Source organism: Mya arenaria, chromosome 2 (assembly GCF_026914265.1).
Source record: "Mya arenaria isolate MELC-2E11 chromosome 2, ASM2691426v1".
Classification (NCBI taxonomy): Eukaryota; Metazoa; Mollusca; class Bivalvia; order Myida; family Myidae; genus Mya; species Mya arenaria.
Window position 1 is genome coordinate 65,024,830 of NC_069123.1, and position 24,277 is coordinate 65,049,106.

At 36.6% G+C, this 24,277-nt stretch overlaps 1 protein-coding gene across 1 annotated transcript; it reads left to right on the forward strand.

Annotated features, from left to right (window-relative positions):
• Window positions 1–4: 4 nt before the first annotated feature.
• On the forward strand, window positions 5–13,322 carry LOC128205836 (uncharacterized). The gene is made up of 7 exons (XM_052907843.1): window positions 5–116; window positions 2,981–3,124; window positions 5,533–5,738; window positions 8,633–8,891; window positions 9,219–9,552; window positions 9,710–9,837; window positions 10,038–13,322. The coding sequence occupies exons 2-7, from the start codon at window positions 3,008–3,010 to the stop codon at window positions 10,833–10,835; spliced, it is 1,842 nt and encodes a 613-aa protein (XP_052763803.1). The 5' UTR covers window positions 5–116; window positions 2,981–3,007; the 3' UTR covers window positions 10,836–13,322.
• Window positions 13,323–24,277: the final 10,955 nt, after the last annotated feature.

Sequence of the window (24,277 nt, forward strand, 5' to 3'; positions counted from 1 at the left end):
TTAATTTTTACGTTTTGATGATGTGACGTCTCAACAGTAAATAGGTCAAGTTCGAGGACGATTTCTGACAGTTGTCGCGTGCGGCTCGCTGAAGGAAAACAAACAAAAATCGGAAGGTAAAACATGTTTTTTCGCTATTTTCTTTGTGAAATTTGGTCCCATATAATGTCATTTGTATCTTTTAGGACAATAGCGTTCCTCTTCGTTGTAAAATGTACTTTATTATCATAAAAATGTGAGATCAGTATTTCAAAACAAAAATCGGTGAATGACGTAACAAGAATATTTTGAATATTTACCAGCTATAAAGATAGGAAACGAAAATAACAATATTTGGGACCATTTCATGTTTGTTTGTGTTAGACATAAACCATCTAACACATATTTCTTTAAAGTACTATGTGTATCTAGCTTTCATTGCCGATAGTTATGCATGTCCTTTGTTCAATACTATTTGTTGTGTACGTGAGAAAGTGCTCGTCAGTAATGTCTGCTTGTAGAAGTAGGCTACTTTGATCTACTAACCAGTGGTAGAGATGGGGACCAGTGGTTGGGATCTACTGATCAGTGATTGGGGAACAGTGTTGGGGATGGGGGGGGGGGGGGCTATATAGTGCTGGGGGATCTACTGACCAGTGATGGGGGAACATTGTTGGGGATGGAGTACTACTAGTTGGGGGGAGGGGTCTACTGACCAGTGGTGGGGGAACAGTGTTAGGGGTCGGGGGACAAGTGGTGGTGGTGGGGGTGGGGGGGTGTTGTAGTCCAAATAATTGTATGTTGACAGATTTTTTTTACGACTTTTGATATGGCAAATAGTACATCTATTATTTTAGTCGGGGGGGGGGGGGGGGGGGGGGGGCAACTGACTTGTGGTGGGGGAACAGTGTTGGGGGTGGGGGACAAGTGGTGGCAGATCTACTGACCAGTGGTGGGGGAATAGTGTTTGGGAATGAGGACTAGTGGTGGGGGATCTGCTAACCAGTGGTGGGGGAACACTGGTGGTGGTGGGGATCTGCTGACCAGTGGTGGGGTGGGGGACCAGTGGTGGAGGATCTGCTGATCAATGCATGGTCGGAGATCTGCTGACAAGTGGTAGGGGAATAGTGGTGGGGCTGGGGGATCAGCTGACCAATGATGGGGTGGGGGATCTGCTAACCAGTGGTGAGGGAACAGTGGTGGGGTGGGGGATCTGCTGACCAATGGTGGGTGTGGGGGACCAGTGGTGGGGGATTTACTGACCAATGGTGGGGTCAGGCTCAGATCATATGAAGCCCATCTTTCCTATAGTCTTGCATGAATACTTCATTATAGGCAGCATTGAAATATAATGGAAAAGTCCAAATATATTTTGTGTTATTGAGCTACAGCAATAATTTTACTTATTTAGTTATTGATGTTCGAACTGTTTGAGCATAAAGGGAAGTTGTTAGAATATACTACCTACCTTGCTTATTATTTTGACCATTGTTAAATATCAACACCAAACCCCTGAACAAAACAATTATTTGACAAATTTTCTAAGAACAGATTAATGTTGGGCTGGGTAGGGAAAGGAATGTGTCGGGATAAAAAGGCGCAGTACCAGAAAGGTCCCGCTCAAAAAGATCCAGTTCTGAAATGTTTATTCTGTGCAAATCATTTGGCAAAATTTTAATGTTCTCAATGATTGTTATTTCTTAAAATGTTTTTTTTTTTTTTTGCATTTATACCTGGTACATGCAATTAAAGGATTCATTTTTTTCAGTCAATGTTTTTACATATTTTCAATACTTTGATTAAATGTATTTACATTAGGAGTACAAAAAATAAGGTCTAAACTTGACCATTCTAATTTGTTGCTCTTTTCAATATCATATTTACAAACATACTAAATTCATTTTGATTTAAATGTAAAGTTAGATTTATCACCAGAAAATAACACACACAAGCACACATTTTCAGTCTGGGCCTTTTTGGTTCTAGACCTTTTTCAAGTGGGTCTTTTTTATCCAAATTTTTGAGGATTTGTCCACTGATACATACAGAACTCATGTGTAGGGGAGGGGGGCTGGGCAAGTGTGTTATTATAAATGGATGGGGAATTTCATTTGTACTCCAAAGAATGTATACACTGTATGAACATAAAAATAAATAAGCTTTACACAAATTATAATAAATGGATGTTTCATTTGATGAATCCATGACCATGGCCACAATTGTGATGAAATGTGGCATCTTTATTGCCTCCTGGAGTTGACCCAAGGTTATGGATGAGTTTCACAAAAATGATTATCTCTTATTGAGATAATGAATTGTTTTGTGATGTTTTGGGGTTGAAAATACTTAGTTTAAATATCATAGGTAAGGGTGTGAATAGAAAAGGGTTACAATGTTCTTGTGTTAAAATCAAAGCAACATACACTAAGGTTAAATACATATACTAGTATAGCTTTATATGGTTGCTTTTGATTTGTTTCAAAAAAGATGTTGTGCAATGACAAGTACTTTTTGTACTTAAATTTGTTTTTGTTAAAGATTTACAGGAATTTGTCATGAGCAGCTTAGGTTGATCTAAATAATTTTGGACTGTTATTCCACTGGTTATGTCTGTATTTCACATTATAAATACTAATTTTACATGGTGTGTCTTATATCACGATCTGTTTTTGTTTTCTTCTCAGCTATTGCACAATATTTGGAGTTTTACCAACTTACCTTGACTTACCTACGTTCTTGATAGATTTGTTTCTTACAAAGTGATTGTGCATCACTAGTCATATGGTTCAGTCTATGCTCACATCACGGAATATCCATGACATTTGCATTTGTGTAAATAACATGAGAATTTAACATGACTTAAGGCAAAACCAGTTTAACACTCAGAATGTAAATGGCATTTCATATGAATGTCATGGGATATATGTAAATTTACCAAATATCTTTACTGTAAAGAATCCTGATACTCAAATTTTCAAAGAATTAAAAATTGTTTCAACAGTTGAATGTGAGATCGCCATCCTTGAAAATGAGTGTGAAGTCTGACCGTGCAGAGAAGACAATGTCTGAGAGAATCTCCGCCCTGGAGCAGGCCCTGCGACGAATCGGGGACGCCAAGAGACAGCTCAGTAGAAACACAGCTGAGGTACTGATGTAACTTGTTAATAATATTTTATTTCGTTCAAAATTCATTTAGTTTTTTGAAGCTGTGGTATAGTTGGAGAAGCTTTGTATTTTTTTCTCGGACATATGACATTTTCAGTGAGTTTTTCTTGGTTGAAGGTTATCATAAAATACTCTACAAGTCATTTATGTTTAATACTTTAAAAAAATTCTCAAAATAGCTTCTTCAATGTTTTGGGTCATTTGATGTTACAAATGCTACGAGGGACATAAGTGTCAATACACACATGTGTAGCAAGGACTCTAACTCTGACTTTGATCAGTTTTGAGAAATGCCCCTTTATTGTTTGAAAAAGGTTTTGCAAAATCTTAAGCATTGGCCTGAACGCAAAAAGTGTTCACGATATTTACATAAAACTTATAGTATGTACACAAATTACGGGTGTCAATTTGCGCATGTGTAGCAATAAAACAATGGAAACTACACGGACATTGTCACAATCCCAGTCGCCTCATCATAGCAGTGCACATACATGTACAAGGATGAAGGCAAGGATCATAACTCATCATCACCAGGCTTTATTTATGGCTCAATTGTGCCTCTTGATCAACTGGGAGAAGAGCATTGGCCATGACCTTCATGCAGTATCCTTGTTTTTTATGTCCTTCTCTTTCATGTTTTTATGGGGGATTATATGTGCATTACGGTAGGTTAAAAAAACAAATTCAAATTGCTTACAGCTATTGTTAAATGAGCTGCAAGTGTCTTATTAGGGAACTTAACCATTTATATGCTGACAACTTTAAATTACCTGTTAATACACAAAATGAGGAAAGTTTGTTAAAACGTCTGGAATGGTGATATTCTGCATGGTTACTTTATTTCAAAGGGAAAATTATCACATGACATTGCTGGTTAAGAGTGTATTATAAGCATTACATATTACATTACTCTAGGGTAATAAAACTAACATCAATTGGCGTTATTTTACCCTACTACAAATAGTCATGTAGTTAAGTTTTTAAGTTAAGTAACTTTTTGCTAAAAAATGAGTTCAATGTAACAAAGATTCTCATTCTGCCCTGTCTTAAACCCCTAGCAAAATGTATCAGTATTAACTGTTCTAGTCTGAAACCCCAGCCCAAATGTATAAGTCTTAAATGGTCTAGTCTACAACTTTTTCCAAAATGGGTTTGTCTAAAATGGTCCAATTTGAAATCCCAGCCTAAATGTTTTAGTTAAAAAAAAAAAAAACCAAATGTATAGTCTCAAATGGTTCAGTCTGAAACTCCAGTCCAAATGTGAATGTCTTAAATGGTCAATTCTAAAACCCTTACCAAAATGGTCCAGTCAAAACCCCAGCCCATATGTGATAGTTTCAAATGGTCCAGTCTAAAACTCCAGCCAAAATGTTTAAGTCTAAAATGGCCCAGTCTGAAACCCCAACATAAATGTTTATGTCTAAAATTGTCTGGTCTGAAACCCCTGCCATTAGTTGAAATGGATATTAATGACTTTGAAAACGATGTCAAAGTCTCAGCCTCTTAAACTGCTTGGGGCCTGAAGCCCTCATACTCGACTAAAATTTCAGGATTGGGACATTTGCTTTGTTCATATTTTTTTCTACAAGGGCATGTTAAAAAGATAGTGAAAATAAATTGAATGTTAATTTCAAATCCATGTTTAACAATTAAAAATGATTTTTACTATAAATAAGGCATGCTTGTCATCCATGTTCATGTTTCTCCGACATGGAAGATTTAATACGCGTGTATAATACACATGCAACATTAAGCAATGAGGAATACAGCTCGTCTCTTGAGGTCTGTCTCATCTTTGTCATCTTGAGCCCTGTAATGTTCGTGACGTCAAGATTCTCTCAATACATGAATCATATGCTCCATATTTGTCTCTGCAATTAAGTGCCTTTGATTTTCAAACGCAAGTATGTTTGTTTAGCTCATAAATCAATGATGGTTAGTGAATGTTGGATAGATTCTGCCAGTAGATGGGGTACCAGCCAGATGTTCTAGAATTCTTGGCTTCTTGTTAAATTTATGATCTTGTGCAATTAAATTAGGGAACTATTGGAATTCGTTCTGCCCTTGGGATATCTAAGGTGAGGGGATTAATTTTGTTCTGTGTTGAAATGTTGATATAATTTTTTGCAGATAATATACCATTTAAATTTCACAACAAGAAAGCAGCAAAATGGTTGATAAATTTGGTAATTTTATGTTCATGAAAAAGATGTAAAGAATGTATAAATTATTAGTAAATTCATTTATAAATACTTTGTTAAAAGAAAATAGTCTCAATATGAATCAATTTGAAATTATATAATGAATTGGTAATTTTTCTGCAAGTGTTTTCAATAAGGATGAAGAGATACAACCCCTATCACTGATGTATTGGTTTCTTATTTTCAGGCCAAGTCTCACATCCAGTGTAACATCAGTCGTCAGCTGGAGGCGCTGAGGAACCGTGAGGTGTGGCTGCTCAACCAGCTGGACGTTGTGTCGTCTGCCAAGGAGGAGGTCCTCCAGCAGCAGTCTGTACGCCTGCACAAGACACTCGGTGTGCTCCAGAGCTCAGCCCGCTTCCCCAACTCCGCCGTGGACTCTAACCTACCCAGGTACAGGATTGTCCTTCTACTGCTTATGGTGTACAGTAGTGATATGCAGTTACTTATGCACATACATGATCAATCTTTCTCCCACCTCAGATAAGTAGATCCAATAATTTAACCATGCTAGAAATTCTTATCTTGCCCACGGGCGAAGATAAAATGCCCGTATGGAACTCCTTTTTAATGGTCACCATATTGTAATTACCTCCCTTGTTGAAGACTGCCGACTGTAGCATCATGGAAACCTTGTCCTGTGGCAATATTTAGAACGCTAATTAATTATTTTTCGCTTCAAATGTCAACATAAAACAGTTTTTACGCACCTTTCAAGAAATAATGCTTCACTCTCCTAAGAACTATTTAAAGACCGGTTTGACTATTAACATAAACTGAATCAATGCGCGCATATCCATGACAACCACTAATTGTTGCATATCCATACGCAATTATTTTCACTAAACACAAAAGGGTTCCAGCAAAAACACATTTTTCTTAATTTTGTTTAACTGAGGTGGGAGAAAAAGCATCTACCATTACCGCTCGTGTCAGATAGGTTCATCCCGACCCTCGCGCAGGGTGTTTTGCGGAAACTCGGTAAACCTCGTTTCCGCAAAACACCCTACGCTCGGGTCGGAATGAACCTATCTTACACTCTCGGCCATGGAAGATACTTATAATCTTGGTTTTAAGCGCAATATATTAAAAAATACAAGTACCGGTAGTAAGTTTCAGTAAAGACATTAAGTCATTGACTGATATTGATTTAAAAGATGTATAAAAATCCAGTTTGGTTCATTAGTTGGTTTCATGATATTCTATTTTGTCAAATGAAATAACTTTTTCTCTTCTGTTAATTTTTAACATTTTAAAACAATCTACCATTCTATTTTACTTTCTGTGTCATTTTTTTCACATACAGTTTAGTTTACCATGTATTTGATTATCTGTTATGGAGCGTTTTCCAACTTGGTGAATATTTTAAAGCTTAAAAGTGGCTATTGTCTCTAATGCTTGGTTGCAAACCAGCATATTCTATACATATTTGATTTCGTAATGTTGAGAAACTCTGAGAAGTTATAGCTTCATCGCTTTGTTTTAAATGCCATTAGAGACAGGACAAGAATGACTGAATATTCCATTTGGCTTCTGTCTCCTTCATAGATCAATACTGTTTTGAACTGGCAGTAAATACCTTTGAAAACTTAAAACAGATAATGTGAAAGGATATTATTAACTTTAATCAAGAAAGTGTGTAACTAAAAATTAAATAAGATTTTCTATCTGTATGTTGTTTTGTTCAGTCATTGTAATGGTCTTTGGTAAACTGTTTTATCGAAAAGTAATTGAGCAGTATTTTATTCTGTACAGTATGTTTGGCTTTTCTTTAACTATGTGTATACTGGCGTATAACTGTTATCGTTAGTTATCAGCTGTATGACCTTGTACATAGTTTTGACAAATAGTCAATATTATGATAGATGACAGTTTTGTTGATACATTTATATATGCGTGTGACCTCTTGTGACTTACACACACTATCACATCATTCAAACTATGTTCACAACCACAAGATTTTGTCACTGATTACTCCCATAAACCTTACATGTATACTTAAAATGGTAAATCTAAGATAATAACAAAACTCAAAAAGTAATGAGGTAAGCAGGTGTCACTCTGTCTCAATACAAATGAGAATACTGAAGCGTGAACCTATTTTTTTTGGAAATTGGTCTTATGATATTGTGTTGATGTGTATAATTTACTGTTTTTGCTCTGAAGAACAACTCTTTTTTTTCAAGATTTTTGCACAGTCACTGTCAGGAAAATGATTCCAGCATTAGAAGTGAAGAAAGCTGAAAGTGTTAATATGAGACATCCTTTATTTTCCTTGCTTAAAGAAATTGAGAAAGATAATTAATCTTTATATATTTTTTTTTAGCAAATGCATAAAGAGAGGGAAAAGTAAACTACAATAAGGCGCAAAAGATAAAAAAGATCCGGTTAACTAACCGACCACATTATTGCGTGTTGACAAATTTCAATGACCTTTAATTTTTATGCCCCCTTTTGAAAAAAGTGGGGTATATTGTTTTGCACATGTCGGTCGGTCGGTCGGTCTGTCTGTCGGTCGGTCGGAATACCAAATGGTTTCCGATCAATAACTTGAGAACGCTTTGACCGAGGGACCTCATACTTGGTATGTGTATTGGTCATCACCAGCAGATGAACCCTATTGATTTTGAGGTCAGTGGGTCAAAGGTCAAGGTCAGTGTGACCTTTACATGAAAAACGGTTTCCGATCAATAACTTGAGAACGCTTTGACCCAGGAACCTCATACTTGGTAGGTGTATTGGTCATGACCAGCAGATGAACCCTATTGATTTTGAGGTCAGTGGGTCAAAGGTCAAGGTCAGTGTGACCTTAACATGAAAAACGGTTTCCGATCAATAACTTGAGAACGCTTTGACCCAGGGACCTCATACTAGGTAGGCTTATTGGTCATGACCAGCAGATGAACCCTATTGATTTTGAGGTCAGTGGGTCAAAGGTCAAGGTCAGTGTGACTGTAAGCTGAAAAAAGGTTTTCTGATTGTCCATATTTTATTTAAGTGTCCAAATCCTACTAACAATTTGGCTCCCAAGGGGGCATAAATGTTTCACTAACATCTCTTGTTTCATTTGGGATAACTTTTTATGAGTATCTTTGCACATAAGATGCGTTAATGTATCCAAAATACAAATTTTATTAGGACAAACATTGACTCATAAAGAAAAAAAATTGCCAGTGAAATTGGAAACAAACAATTTTGTGATTTGGCTTATTGAAATATAGGAATCATGTTGATGGTTATTAAATATATTGCCTATTTACATTTTGTACGCTCTATCTGTATTTCAGGCTGGATGTCAGTGATCTACAGCCAGAGGAGACCCCACACGTTTCATTCCGTGGGGACCCCGTCAATCTCCGGGAGGCCATCATGAACTATGGTAAGATTGACCACACAAGCGTACCCGCCCTCCACTCCCCGTTCCTGCCCTCCAACCAGCGGGCACCCAGCCTTCCCAAACACTTTGAAGACTATGATGATGCGGAGCACCATGTCTTGTATAAGACAGTGGAAGAGATCAACCGTGGAAAGATGGACAACCCTTGTGTAAGTACCCACTGAATGACACCAAAAGGCATCTTTGCTAAGCCATTGAGCCAATGTTGATGAAGTGTTGTGGTTAATTAAACACAGCTTGATTTTGAAACAGCACTTGAAGTTTCAAATTGCATTTTTGTTGGAGCATCTCAGTGCTGATGAAACAAATTGACATGGATCTCATTACTATTTATGTTCATAACACGCTTGAGATAATCACATATTGTATAATGACACATGTTGTTAACAGTGATGCTTGAAAGCTTTGTCATCAACTGTGAATATCCATACCCTTATTTTGAACTTATTCCACTGGTGACTCTTCCTCCACTGCAGGTGTATGTGAACATCCCGAAGTTGTCTACCCGAGTGGAAGATTGGTTGATGTACCCGCTGACTTCGGCTTCAACTAGCATGCCAGAGTCAAGATTCTCCTTCCCCAAACTCTCAGACAATCTGGCAGACTGGCTTAAGGCTCCGATCAGGGTGTCTGCCAGTCAGTCAGCCCCTGTGGGAGTCTTGCCACAGACAGGGGGAAGCAGATCCAGGGGCGCCCCACGGGTGGAGGGGATGTCCACAGATGCCAGTATCAAGACATGGCTAACCAATATCAAGCAGACTCCACATGAAGAGGATGAAGAAGACTATGACTTTGTGGAGGAGATGTCAGGTAGGTACCATGGCTCAAAATCATATATGTTGCTTATTGCTTAAATGGAGCATAAACCTTCATAGAAATAATGTCTGTGGAATGGAAATTGTCACCACGTTGTATAGAAATGAAAAAAAACAACTTTACGAACCTTTTATTTCATTTCTATGCACAGACACACGGACTGTATGCAGTGTGGAAGGCCTGGCCAGTCTGGCCCACTCTGGAGGTGGGGATGGGACTTGGCTTTCTGCACCCAAACTTCTCCCACCCACCAACCTAACACTCAGCACTAAATCAAAGGTAAAGCTACATTTACATCTTTGAATGATTGTACTTGTATAGCAATACACTTTGTTTGTTAATTAACATTTCAACATTTTAGAAGAGATTTGTTTTCTTTCCATACCATCAATACCATAGCATCTGTCATTTTAGGTGTGATTTTTTTTTTTTAAAGTGTTGTTTTATGCATTGACAACGTTTTCCTCTTTTTAACACAGATACAATCAGAGCCGAACGAGATATGGTTGCTGAAGCCAACACAGTGCCTGCAGACGTGTCAGATACAATCCAGTGTGGACATGAGCCGCTACCTGGGAAACATACGGGAAGAGCTTGACCAATGGCTGGTCACTTCCAGTCACCACATAAACCAGGCAAGCAAGACTAAGGAAGATAGCGCTAATCAGCGACTGTGTCCAGAGGTTCCCTCTTCCCCGACACAGAGGTCAAAGCCTGTGGAAGACAAGGGCACAGTCAGCAAGTGGCTGAAGACGTCAATACCCTCCAGGTCCAGCTCTGCATCCTTGGTGTCATCTGCCAGTAGTTCCAGCTTCACAGGCCTATCCACTCCTGGCCTCAGCCACTGGCTCCTACATGGAGGCAGCAATGACACCCCCAGTCAGGATTGTCCTCCCTGTGCTTTTATGGAAAAATATAAAGCTGGTACACAGAATATGGACTGGATAAAAACTGACAAGATCAGTAAGAATGCTTCAATAAAGGCCAACAATCCTTTTGAAAAATTTACATCAAGCAGATTTGAGCCTTCAGAATGGTTAAAGCCTTTCAGCACTAAATCATTTGTCCCTGATAATGGCCCCTCACCCCTTGATAATTTTATCAGCTGCCAGAAGGCATCCCCAATGTCAGCATGGCTGCTGAGGCCTGGTGTTGGGGAGCCTCAGCCCCCACGCTGTTTTGATCGTGTCATTGAGCAGGAGGGTGCGATCTGGCTTTTCCCAACCTCGGACACCTGCCCCCTTGAGAATGACCTGCTGGAGGAAGACCTGTGCTGACCACACACACATTTGTGAACTTTAATTACTTTATAGATTACTGACTTTTTTTTAATAGATTTTTAGCTAAATCGGAAGATATTTATTTTCGAAATACACTTTATTTCATTGAGGAATATATTTTCCATATAAGGGCATTTTTGTGAATATGAGTTGATTTGAGCAACTTCTTAAAGCTGTAAGTGTATATAGGGTATATATAGGATCTGTCCCATATTGTGGTCTAAATTAAAACCGGTACACACTTTTATTCAACAAGTTTTGGAAAAGTTTTAGTGAGGGAGCTTACTAAGATATATCCTGGAGAAGTCAGAGAAGTCAAATAAATTTGTATTTTATTTTATGATGAGTATCAGATTCTTTTTATTACATGCATTTTTGGTAAAAAATATCAACTTAAACTAAAGTAACAAAAATTAAGTACTTGTTTCAGAGGTGAAATTCATCGCAAAAATTGTAGTAACCGTAATAAATTAAAACAATATGTACATCTTATCATTGTAAGTAGAACTGCTTGATAATTCTTATTATCATGAAAGAAAAGTGAGAAATTAAATGTACGACTTACAGGAATATGATCACTATTAGCGTCCCAGATTCCAGCAATTTATCAATTATTTTTTCAAATTAAATAGCTTGTAAACAAGCAGAGTGACCAAAGGAAATTCAGCAATGTTACCGGAAACCAGGTCTAAACATGTAATACAATTGTTGAGGTGATACATTAAGTCTTAGATTAAAATTGACAACCACATAAAAATTGCTTTCAAATTATTACGTTATATTTGTATATGAATGAGATGTTTAAAATATAGCAGACTGTGCTTTTGTAAATAGTTGTTTTTTTGTTTTTGCTTTGAATAAATGATACATGATCATCATTGATTACAAGGTTGTGACCTCCAGTACAGTTGATGTTGGTGAAGTATTTTAGTAAAAAATAAATATTTCCTTGAAGTTGTTATAGCTTATCCGTTTTGATGCTTGGCATGAATTGTATTATTACCATCATTATTTTCCTTACAAGGTGCAGTTTCAAATATTCAGTAAAGATTTGCCAGGCACTTTATCTTACATCAAAATGATACAACAATTGTGATATCACCATTGTGCTGCATGAATTTGCTTCCTTTAAAACATTATATTTTCACAAAACAAACTTTAGTTTGATATTATGTTAATTTTAAAATTACTTGAGTGATAATTTACATATTTTTATTTCTCCCAGTTCACATGAATTATTCATGGTGTTTATACAAAATATCATGTATTCAAGAAGACAGCTCAGGGCCTGTATTACAGAAGCATCTTAACGGCGCACAATTTAGGTTGGTGTAAAAAATATAAGCAATATAAAATTTTGGCGCTTTTTTAACATGGGAATTTGTGGACATGTAGCTATTAATTGAACACCCCACTTATTTTATTCAAAAATCCCATTTATTAAACTTTTCTTTATCTATACACTAAACAAAATTCCTCACCGGCCACTTAGTAAAGTAACCTTCTTGAAAAGTGCATTAAGTATAATCAATATACAGTTCAGTATTCGATATCTGCCATCTCGTGGCATTATTCTTTGAAAAATTCAGCTAAATCGAAGCATAAACGGCAGAGAAAACACAGTTCATATGCGGTTACTCCTAAATCCATAAGTCACAAGGAAAAGCAATAACTATGCAAATTCCATAGGGAATCAAAATTTTAACCTAGATGGTAATGTTAAAGTTGAACATTCATTTGAACTAATTAAGCCGTTGATGACTGTGTTTCAGTCTCACATATGATGTAATACCATTTTAAAGTGACTAAGGGTGGTATTTTTTATTTTTCTTCCTTTACACGCTATGTTAGATTTTGTCACTTATGATTGAGGGTGTTGTCATTCGAGACACTATCTTTTTGACAACGCGAAATATGTGAACCAAGTTTTCACAGCATGTGTACGATACAATGGTCTTTTCGTGAAACTAATTTGTAATTAGGCGTATTTCACAGGGATAGGAATATTAGAAGATAACTTAGGTGGCCGGTTAGGAATTTTGATTAGTGTATATAAGTCGTATGTTGTTTTTTTGTGTTTTGTTTGTTTTGAGCATTAAAGTCAAAAGAGTTAAACATTATAAAAAGAGTTGAGATTGAGATTTGACTGAGTAATTTCGTGATAGTGGGGACATTGATTGGAATCGCTTCACAGATTGAGAATGCATGCATGCACTCGCTGTTATGCATTATAGATGTACATGTCAACATGTGTATTCTTCTGGTGATTTATACAGTGTACTTAATATGTAACGTATTCATGTATTAGTCTCTCATTATATTGTCATATAATGAATAATTGTATCATATTACTGAGGTGTATGGTTACATGTATACTATAGGCTTTGCTCTGTGCAGTTGCAACTTTATTCCCACCAAGCCAACATGCATAGCAATGTTAGTTTTATTGTTTGTGTTGAACCAAAAATAAACGGATGAACACTCTTCTTGCTTCATGTTCTTAATACAAACTGGTTGCAACATGCAACAAGGACAAACTTGAAAAAAATGTAAAAAAAATGTAAAAAGCTCTCCAACTTTGAAAATAATCCATTAAGTATGCTTTTCACGCCCTGTTATCTTGACAAAAACGATGAATGTCGTAACATCTCCCAATACAACTGAAAGCTTGCTTTTGAATATGATTTTAGTATAACAACTCCAACAAATATGTAATATCAATTTACTGAAATGAAACGGCGTAGCTGGCCACTCAGTGTCAGAGAATGATAAGTTTATAATGTTAATTTATTTTATTTTTTAAATTGATGGTGTTGAAGGCATGAAATGAAGTCAGGCTTTATAACTGCATGAATTCTACAGCACAATAAAACTGATGTACATTATAAAAGGTTATAAATCTATCGTAATTGAGTCACAGCATAGTTCAAAAAGATATTCATATACAATGGAATCACATACAATAGAATTAGCGATACATCATTTACAAATGATATCGGTACGAGGAATAGTTTGGTTTCTACCACTTGCAATTTCAAGATCATCGCATGATCGCATGGCTCAAGGTCGCCACTACCTTAACCTTTGATCACTTGTCATCAAATATTTCGGGTCCTGGCTACCAAGTTCGAGGTCTCTAGGACAAAGCGTTTTTTCGATTATTGATAAAACCTACGTATTTTCAGCTTACGGTCACAACCACCTTTACCTTTGAAATAGTGACCTCAAAAGCAATTGGGTTCATCTGCTGGTCATGACCAACCTGCCTATAAAGTTTGAGGTCATTGGGCTATATTGTTCTTCAGATATTAATCCGAAACCGATTTTCAGCTTAAGGTCACCACCAACTTGACCTTTGATCCACTGACCTCAAAATGTATATGGTTCCTGAGCCTAAGCGCTCTTCAGCTATTGAATGCAAACCGATTTTCCACTGAAGCTCACCACGACCTTGACCTTCGACTGTTCTAATTATTTTGGAAAACCAATTTTCAGCTGTAGGTAGTCTTAAGGTCACCACGACATTAACATTTGACCAACTGACCTCAAAATCTAAAGGCTTTATCTGCTGGTCATGACCAACCTGCCTCAAAGTTTAGGAATCCAGGGCATATGCGTTCTTGATGTTGATCTGAAAACATGGGGATCGACGAATGGACGGACCACTATAACCATCCTTTGTGGCACAAAAATCACAAGTGCTGTTAACTAACAATTTTCAACTAAAGGTGGTGAGTGTGACACAAGCTTTGGGTGAATATGGGCAATTCTATTCCTTTCCAGTTTATTAGGTGTATGATAATAAAAACAGGAGCAAAAGATAAAGGTAACTATAACAAGTTTAATAGTATTTGTTATCAAAAATGAGCATTAATGAAGTTTTGTCTATATTTGACGCGCTCGACGTCACTACGAAATTTGCATATAGTATTACATGACTAACAACATATGCAGTTTCAAGTGGAGGTTTTCATAAGGGGTGTGCTTCGTTAATGACTGCCATCCCATCCATACACAACAAGGCTTAAGTATAGCTACAACAAATAACCGGGAAAAAGAAGCAATTTCATTTGTAGTCTGCGTATTTTTAGTCGTGCTTACGCGGTCAATTTGTTTAATTCTACATATAAAATATCAATTAAAATAGTTTTAAAAAATCGCCAGTTTTTAAAATAAAATACTTAAATAAAATACAATAATTGACGGATTTCTTTGTCACTGCGGTATTGTGTGATTTTCAGTATAACGTGAGGCTCGTTCGCCTTCTAAATCGGGCCATGGTGAATTTCAAGTCCGTTCTTGAAGTGAAAAAGTCGTTGACTTCAAATTATTATTCTAATGACATACCAAACTTAAAGACTCGTGATCATTAGCGATTCTCAGAACTAGAAACGTATCCTAAACTAGAGATTGCTTTTTTGAAAAAGCGCTTGTCTCCCCTATTGTGTGGTCGTAGCTGAGAAAAAATAAATGATGGACATGAAATTTGTAACTTTGGACTGGAGACAAACCAACAGTGAAGTTTGGTTTATTCGATTATATTAAATAGTGAAGAGAAGAAAGTGTTGTTGATTAATCATGGAAAATGTAAACGAAGTTTGCATTGTATGAAGTTCCTGGGCGCAAGCGTTATTCAATTATTGATCGGAAACCATTTTTCAGCTCACAGTCATCGTGACCATGACCTTTTACCTACTGATCACAACATCAATAGGGATCATCTACATAACCAACTTGCATACCAAGTATTAAGTTCTTGGGTGCAAGTGTTCTTTAGTTACTGAGCGGTAACCATTTCTTCAACTCAAGGTCATGGCAACCTTGACCTTTGACCTACTGATCTCAAAATCAATAGGGGTCATCTACTAGTCATGACCGACTAGCGTACCAAGAATGAAGTTCCTGGGTACAAGCGTTCTTAAGTTATTGAGCAGAAACCATTTTTAAGCTTAAGGTCACCGCCAACGTATCATTTTTTACCTGAAGGTAACCTTGACCTTTGACCTTTTGATCTGAAAATCAATAGGGGTCATCTTCTAGTCATGAACAACTAGCTTACCAAGTATGAAGTTCCTGAAACCAAAGGATCTTTAGTTATTGAGCGGAAACTTTTTCTTCACTTCAAGGTCATGGCAACCTTGACCTTTGACCTAGTGATCTCAAAATCAATATGGGTCATCTTCTAGTCATGACCAACTAGCATACCAAGTATGAAATTCCTGGTTGCAAGCGTTCTCTAGTTATTGAGCGGAAACAGTTTCTTCACCTCAAGGTCACGGTGACCTTGACCATTGACCTACTGATCTCAAAATCAATAGGAGTCATCTACTAGTCATGAACAACTATGAAGTTCCTGGGTACAAGCTTTCTTTAGTTATTGAGCAGAAACCATTTTTAAGCTTAAGGTCACTGCCAACATAACATTTTTTACCTGAAGGTAACCTTGACCTTTGACCTTTTGATCTCAAAATCAATAGGAGTCATCTAATAGTCATGAACAACTAGCATACCAAGTATGAAGTTCCTGGACCCAAAGGATCTTTAGTTATTGAGTGGAAACCGTTTCTTCACCTCAAGGTCACGTTGACCCTGATCTTTGACCTAGTGACCCCAAATTCAATAGGGGGTCATCTACTAGTCATGACCAACTAGCATACCAAGTATGAAGTTCCTGGGTCTAAGAGTTCTATAGTTATTGGGCGGAAACGAAGTGTGACGTACTGACTGACTGACTGACAGACTGATGGACTGACTGACGGACAGGGCAAAAACAATATGTCTCCCCATGAATGGGGGAGACATAAAGATATTACACGCAAATGATTTTTACATGGAAGGTCACCACGACCTTGACTATTGACCTTGTTACCCCCAAAACAATTGGGATCATCTAGACATCATGACCAACCTCACTTCAAAGTTTGGTGAACCTAGATCAAAGCATTCTCCTGATATTGCACGGAAATATTTTTTTACATTAGAGGTCACAGCGACGTTGACCTTTGACCTTGTGACCCCCCCAAAATATAGGAGTTTTCTAAACCTCATGATCAACCTCCCTACCAAGTTTGGTGAACCTAGGTCAAACCATTCTCAAGATATTGAGCTGAAATGTTTTTTACATTGGGGGTCGCCGCGACCTTGACCTTTGACCTAGTGACCCCAAAAACAATAGGGATCTTCTACACCTCATGACCAACCTCCCTACCAAGTTTGGTGAACCTAGGTCAAACCGTTCTCAAGATTTTGAGCAGAAATGTTTTTTATATTGTGGGTCGCCGCGACCTTGACCTTTGACCTAGTGACCCCAAAAACAATAGGGATCCTCTACACCTCACGACCAACCTCCCTACCAAGTTTGGTGATCCTAGGTCATGCGGTTTTCCAGTTATCGATCGGAAACGAAGTGTGACGTACGGACGGACTGACGGACTGACGGACTACCGGACTGACGGACAGGGCAAAAACAATATGTCTCCCCCAGAGAGGGGGAGACATAACTAGGCTAAACAATTATGCAGAAGTTTGTTTGCATTTCACCAAAATTTGGGCAATGTGCTTTTAAGAAACAAAATGGGTGGGGGTGGGGATGTGTTAAGGAACAAAACCTCGACCAGGAAACGTGTACAGTCGAGTAATAACCATGAAGTTTGGAAAGTATGAATACATACATGCAAGCACAGTTACAACACGCACAGATATGCCATATTTGCCGAGAAAGTACGAACATTTGTGGATGAAATCAGCATGTTTATTTGTAAACATTGTCTCCTAAGCAACAATCTGTTCAATAACTTGTTTATCTTTCAAGTTATGATACCAAACTAAGATGTCGATCGAAGAATATGTTTTTCGCCACATACTGGGCACATACATTTTTCAAAATTAAAAGAAAAAGCCCATTTATATATTTACCTACATGGGCATTTTAAATTACTTTGTCTTTCAAATTGAAAATGATATCATAAACCTGATCCTTATTCTAATTCATGTCTAGTATAGGCGTACATAGAATGGAATCTGTACAATCATTCATAAAAAAATTAGTAGCAATAGTAGTGCCTATACTTGTTTATCAGTTATTCTTGCAAGCAAGTTAAATGTTTAAAAAAGTGTAATGAGGTAAATGTAATTCCACATAATTGTATTTATACATTGATCGCATTTTAGTTTTTTATTTGTTTGTTTGCTGTTCTTGTTGCTACACATCAACATCATTTAAATACAATACCTTAATTTTTCTCCTGTAGTCCTCATTTTGAGCATACTGGTATCATGATGAACATGTAAATATAATATCTGTATCTTGTTGATTATAATTTTAATTTAATACAGTTGATTATTATATATCTTTCAGATAGAATGTTGTTTTCACTAATACATTGAATCTATGTAAGACTGCATTATTTCAAAATGCATATTAGCCAAACATATAAGTTGGCATTCAAACTTTATTTGTGACATTTTGGGACAAATAAAGCATATTATTTACAAAGTTCAATATGGGGAAATCTATAAATAGTTGAATTAAACACCTTGTGACTGAAATAATGAAGGTATAAAACTATAAACCAGATACGTTACCATCAACGTATAATTAATGAAATGTACTCTACTATATTTATGTCTTATAACGTACACTTTATTTTCTGAATTATGTTTACACGTTTGTTATCTTAATAGGTCTGTACTAATTATATTTTAATGTTGTATTTGTTATACTTAAAAATCACATCTTATTTCGTTATAACAAATGCTTTACATATTTTTGCGTGTTAAAGTAATGACAAGTTACATCATTAGCATTCTGAAACACTCCAAATAGAGGAAACTGAATACAATAAGCCTTTTTTTCGAGGTATTATTATAGAAGATGTCTTAAGCTCACAAAAGATAATACATGTATAAGGTAACGTATATGGGGTTAATCATACGCCACAATATAGTTTAAGGATCTGGTTGTTCAACAACTTAAAATCAGAAACTGATAATAATAATTGGAAGATCAACAAAATAGAAATTTAAAATGTGAACGACAATAAAAATTTGAACTTCTAGCAGAAGTAACGTATCTGGTTCTTAGTTTGCAAGTTTTGCAAATGAACTTTCAATCAGTGTTTTGATTTTATTTGACATCACATATGACCTACTTCATCAATCAATAATGGTATGGCGCTTCATTTTGTGCTATGACATGCGAAGGTTTCATCTAGAGTTCATCCTCGGGGAGGGGCAATTTGAATGTAATTCCGAATCTCCATGAAGGTGAGGTGAACATGACGGTAAAGTTGGAAGGTAGTTGGTAGTTGGTAGTTGGGGATTCGAATAATCAACTACTTACTAGTTGCCAGTTGGGGATTCGAATATTCAACTACTTGCTAGTTGCCAGTTGGGGATTCGACAAACACCTGTTTTAATTCACTTTTATTGGTATATTCGCCAGTCGGATATTCGACCATTTCCAGTCGGTTATTCGCGAATGTTCAACTGCAGAACAGTCAGTAGTTGGGGATTCAGATTATGTCTATATGTATGGTTTTAAAGGTCACATATGGGAAAATTAATCGCCAAAAGGTTCTTTATGCATGTACACATATGTATCTTTGCGACTAACACTGTTTTAATTTACTTTTATTCGTATATTCGCCAGTCGGATATTCGACCATTTCCAGTCGATTATTCGCGAATGTTCAACTGCAAACCAGTCAGTAGTTGGGGATTCAGATTATGTCTATATGTATGGTTTTAAAGGTCACATATGGGAAAATTAATCGCCAAATGTTTCTTTATGCAAGTACACATATGTATCTTTGCGACAAACACTGTTTTAATTTACTTTTATTCGTATATTCGCCAGTCGGATATTCGACCATTTCCAGTCGATTATTCGCGAATGTTCAACTGCAAAACAGTCAGTAGTTGGGGATTCAGATTATGTCTATATGTATGGTTTTAAAGGTCACATATGGGAAAATTAATCGCCAAATGTTTCTTTATGCAAGTACACATATGTATCTTTGCGACAAACACTGTTTTAATTTACTTTTATTCGTATATTCGCCAGTCGGATTTTCGACCATTTCCAGTCGATTATTCGCGAATGTTCAACTGCAAAACAGTCAGTAGTTGGGGATTCAGATTATGTCTATATGAATGGTTTTAAAGGTCACATATGGGAAAATTAATCGCCAAATGTTTCTTTATGCAAGTACTTATATGTATCTTTGCGACAAACACTGTTTTAATTTACTTTTATTCGTATATTCGCCATTCGGATATTCGACCATTTCCAGTCGATTATTCGCGAATGTTCAACTGCAAAACAGTCAGTAGTTGGGGATTCAGATTATGTCTATATGTATGGTTTTAAAGGTCACATATGGGAAAATTAATCGCCAAATGTTTCTTTATGCAAGTACACATATGTATCTTTGCGACAAACACTGTTTTAATTTACTTTTATTCGTATATTCGCCAGTCGGATTTTCGACCATTTCCAGTCGATTATTCGCGTGCAGACTTGCAACACGCTTTTTGAAATAGTTTAAAAGTTATATATTTAAAGTTAATTTTAAATCAATTTCAGAATTTTGGATTTAATGAAACTCTACTCTTTTCTTTTTTGAGTTTGCAGTTATTCTTTAAAATAAATTGTTGAACTTCCTAGCGATCATGTAAATAACACAAACTAGCTTCCCTGAAATGATCAGCGACCTAATATTTTTAATTTACATCATCGCACTGTCACATCGGCGTAGCTCCAATAGGCACGATAGGCCCGGGCCTACACTTCGTTTGCAAAAATGAAAAATACAAAACGTCCAAATCTGCTATAAAAACTGAAAGGTAAGGGGGGTTACAGCTTAAGCCTACTTTACATTTAAGTTAACACTCCAGGTTAACTCAGCATTTTGTTGTTCAAAAAAGTATAGTGCCTATGTTTTGAAGACACTCGAACCGTTTAACATATCGATTCGATAATATTTTTGCAGGAACCGGCAAGCACAAAATTTCAGTGAGCGTCTGTTCAACTCGGTTTTGTTTACAAATATAAAGTTGCGAAGCGGGAGTATATTTTGAATGTCATTCAACATGTTTCCCCCTTACCCCGACCCTGGAGATTCCGATGGATCGTGGAATGATGACTTTAAACTCAGACATATATCACAGAAGTGGGAGTTGGTTAGTGATTTCAAATTTCCATCGATGTACGTGTGGGTGACAGATGTTTAATCGGAGTTTCGGAAATTTCGGACAAAAATAAATTACTATTGTCTTAGTTTATCATAAAACAAATGATAGCAAAGAATTACATTATAACCTTAATACTTTATATTTTGCATTTTCCTTTTGTATGGATATATTATGTTCGTAGTTACTTCTTAGTTTAATAATTTTACACGTCACCCATTTATGTAAAGGATAACGCTATACTGTTCTACAGTTCATAAATAATCACCCTCTCCTTTTCTTTTATCACAATAGCCTTTTCACCCTTTCATCCGTCAAGCAAAATGTATAAATATATAATATGTTTTACTGTTACTTTGCTTTTCCGTTCGTCCGTCAGATCGTCCGTTCGTTCACCTATCTATCCATCCTGTGGCTGTACACTCGTAAATACAAAAGCTATATTTTGTGGTTTGGGCTATGGTCAGGGATAGGTTTGTAGGGTTTCATTTAATTGTTCAGTTTGTCATTGTTGGATAAAACCATAAAACTGGATAGTGGGGATAAAAAAAAACATTGTGGGGGGTAAAAAGATAAAAACACAAGAACCCAGAATGTATGTCTCGTAAGAACGTCCGTCCTAACAGAATCTGTCCGTTCACCCATCGACACATCAGTTTATCCATCCAATTGCCCTTGGATAATATGGCAACAGAGCATATCTTGAGCAATGTAGTAGGACTTACAGCAGTACTTCAAGCGGCAATAGTTCGTGCTTATAACTACATGCGACTTAAGTTAATAATTCAAAAAAGTGTTTAAATGGGAAAAAAAATACACAACAAATACATAAATAAATTATAACTTCATGGATTTAAGAATTATTCTCAGATCACAAGGTGTTCCATCCTTGAGATTTATGTATGATAATTTATAATTAAAAGTAAATCATCAGTTGAAAAGTATCTGTCTGTTTTCCTTTTCTTTTCATACACGATGAATTAATTTATGCATAAACATAATATATACATATCACATATACATCTAGGTTGACATGAATCTGTTGGAGGCAATCAAACAAACGGAGGTGGTCATGCAGATATATCGAGCTGAGAGGGATGACCTCCTTGTATAGGATGCCCTTATCAGGAAGATGTGACCTTAGCTGACGAGTTTCAGGTATATGCGTAAACATATTACCTGTATTTGCATGTGGTTGCCGAAAAATATATGTATTGATCCATTGGTGCATATAGCAAAGCGTCTTAACGCAATAATTTACAATTCAACGGAACACAAATGATTTTAATGAGATCCGTATTCATATATACGCAGTAAACTTCTATTTTGCATTCTTCTACAGAACGGTTTAATCGATTCGGCAATTAACGGTATCGCTTGAATATTTTATTTTTGTTTTACCTAGATTGACACAGCAGTGCCACGACAAGCAGCCAGACAGAGGAACAGGACGAACTATGATGTACATGACACCGGTCGGTATTGGAAGGTTTCCGTCTTCTACGTTTTTGTTGAAAACCTGCTACAAGAAATGGATACTCGTATCCTGAAGAATGAAGAGCTCTTCCAGGCTCAGTGGTTAATTCCGACCAAATGTGAAGGTCTCCAGCCGCCGGCCAATGTGGACAGGATCTACGAGGCCTATGAACCAGACCTGCCCAAGACTCGGCAAGAGTTCAGCGAAGAAGTAAGGAGAGGGAATCTGCGATGGCAGCTGCATGATGCAAAGCCTTCGACACTGCTGGCGACACTCAACAAGACATCGGAGGCAGCTTATCCCTGCATATACATTATACTGCAGATACTGCTGACCATGCACGCCACATCCGCCTCATGTGAGCGCTCCTTCAGTTCCATGAGGCGTACCAAGACATACCTTCGTTCTACAATGACCGGCGAAAGGCTATATTCACTTGGCATCCTCCATATTCATCGCGATGTTGAGATAGACATAGATAAAACCATAAACACATTTGCTTCAGTCAAATGCAGAAACTTGGATTTCATTTAAAGACCCACGATATATCTTCGTAAACAAAACCAACTAGACACGCTTATTTAACCATTACATACGTATTTTTTATTTTGAAGCTTTTTTGACAAGTTAGTATCAAAGCTTTGTATTTCAGTTCCGTTACTGTACATCATACGTAAGACAAAACTAAATTTTAGTCAAGTACATTATGAAGCTATTTTTGATGACTAAACAGGCGCCAGATATACGTCAAATCGCACCATATCGGATCTATAGTTAAAAAAATCCAGGGGGAGGTCCCCCAAACCCCCCTACCAAGTGGGCCTATACTTCTTAATAGGCCCAGCTACGCCACATTAAAACACGTGCCTGACATGTGTCAAGTACTATGCAACGTCAATTAAAGTGAAATAATTGTTTTACAGGTAACGTTTCTGGCGTCTTAAAAATATGGGCCTTTATCGACAGTTGTTTAAAACATATTATAACGTTTTCAGGCATGAGAAATGTGTTATAATGAAAAAAAAACCCCAAAAAACAACAATTTGAATTAGATAAATGATAATCTAAAAAAGTGTTTCCGAATAATATAAAATGACAATTGTAAAGTTTCTGATAGTTTCTAACGTAACATTACGACGTGGATATATTTGAGAGTTTCTAAAAATAAGTGTTCAAAGTATTAAAAATTCGACATTGGTGATAGATTTGCATAACACTTAACTATCTCAACTTTAGTTATATGTGTTATTGGATCCATTTGGAATTATGCTGGCAACGTATCTGGCACATGTTTAAGCGACACCGTCGAGACGAAGCTCTCAATTTTGATATCATAAGATTTATTTTTATAAATCGAAGAAGAATGTAGGTAAGACCTTTCTTTGCATAAAGTAAGTGTTGCATCATTATGTGCTTGCAAATTCGTAGTGTAGATAGAAAACTTCATAAAGAAAATCATCGACAACACAATTGTTTCTCATGATTTCGTGTCATTTCCAGTATCATTTTTTTTTAAAAGACAACAAATTGAGCCAGATGTTGGTATTCCTAGTCACAGAACTCCCCTGTATATGATATATGCGACAATACAATTTGGGAAATCAAGTTTTGCTAACAAAATATTTGTGCGACATAATTTGAGTGTAATATTGCCTTAATTCTTACGTAGAATCAATTAATAACAATTTCAAAATCTGTTTTCCTGTGATACAATTTACTTTTTTCTGCTTATGTTTCCTGCATTGCAGATATTGGCGTTAATTAAAAAAGG

Bases quoted from the DNA above. Each gene is read 5' to 3' on its own strand.
- LOC128205836 (XM_052907843.1), top strand. From the start codon at position 3,008: ATGAGTGTGAAGTCTGACCGTGCAGAGAAGACAATGTCTGAGAGAATC. The intron at 3,125-5,532 runs GTACTGATGTAA...TCTTATTTTCAG, and splicing joins TCAGTAGAAACACAGCTGAG to GCCAAGTCTCACATCCAGTG. The intron at 9,838-10,037 runs GTAAAGCTACAT...TTTTTAACACAG, and splicing joins CACTCAGCACTAAATCAAAG to ATACAATCAGAGCCGAACGA.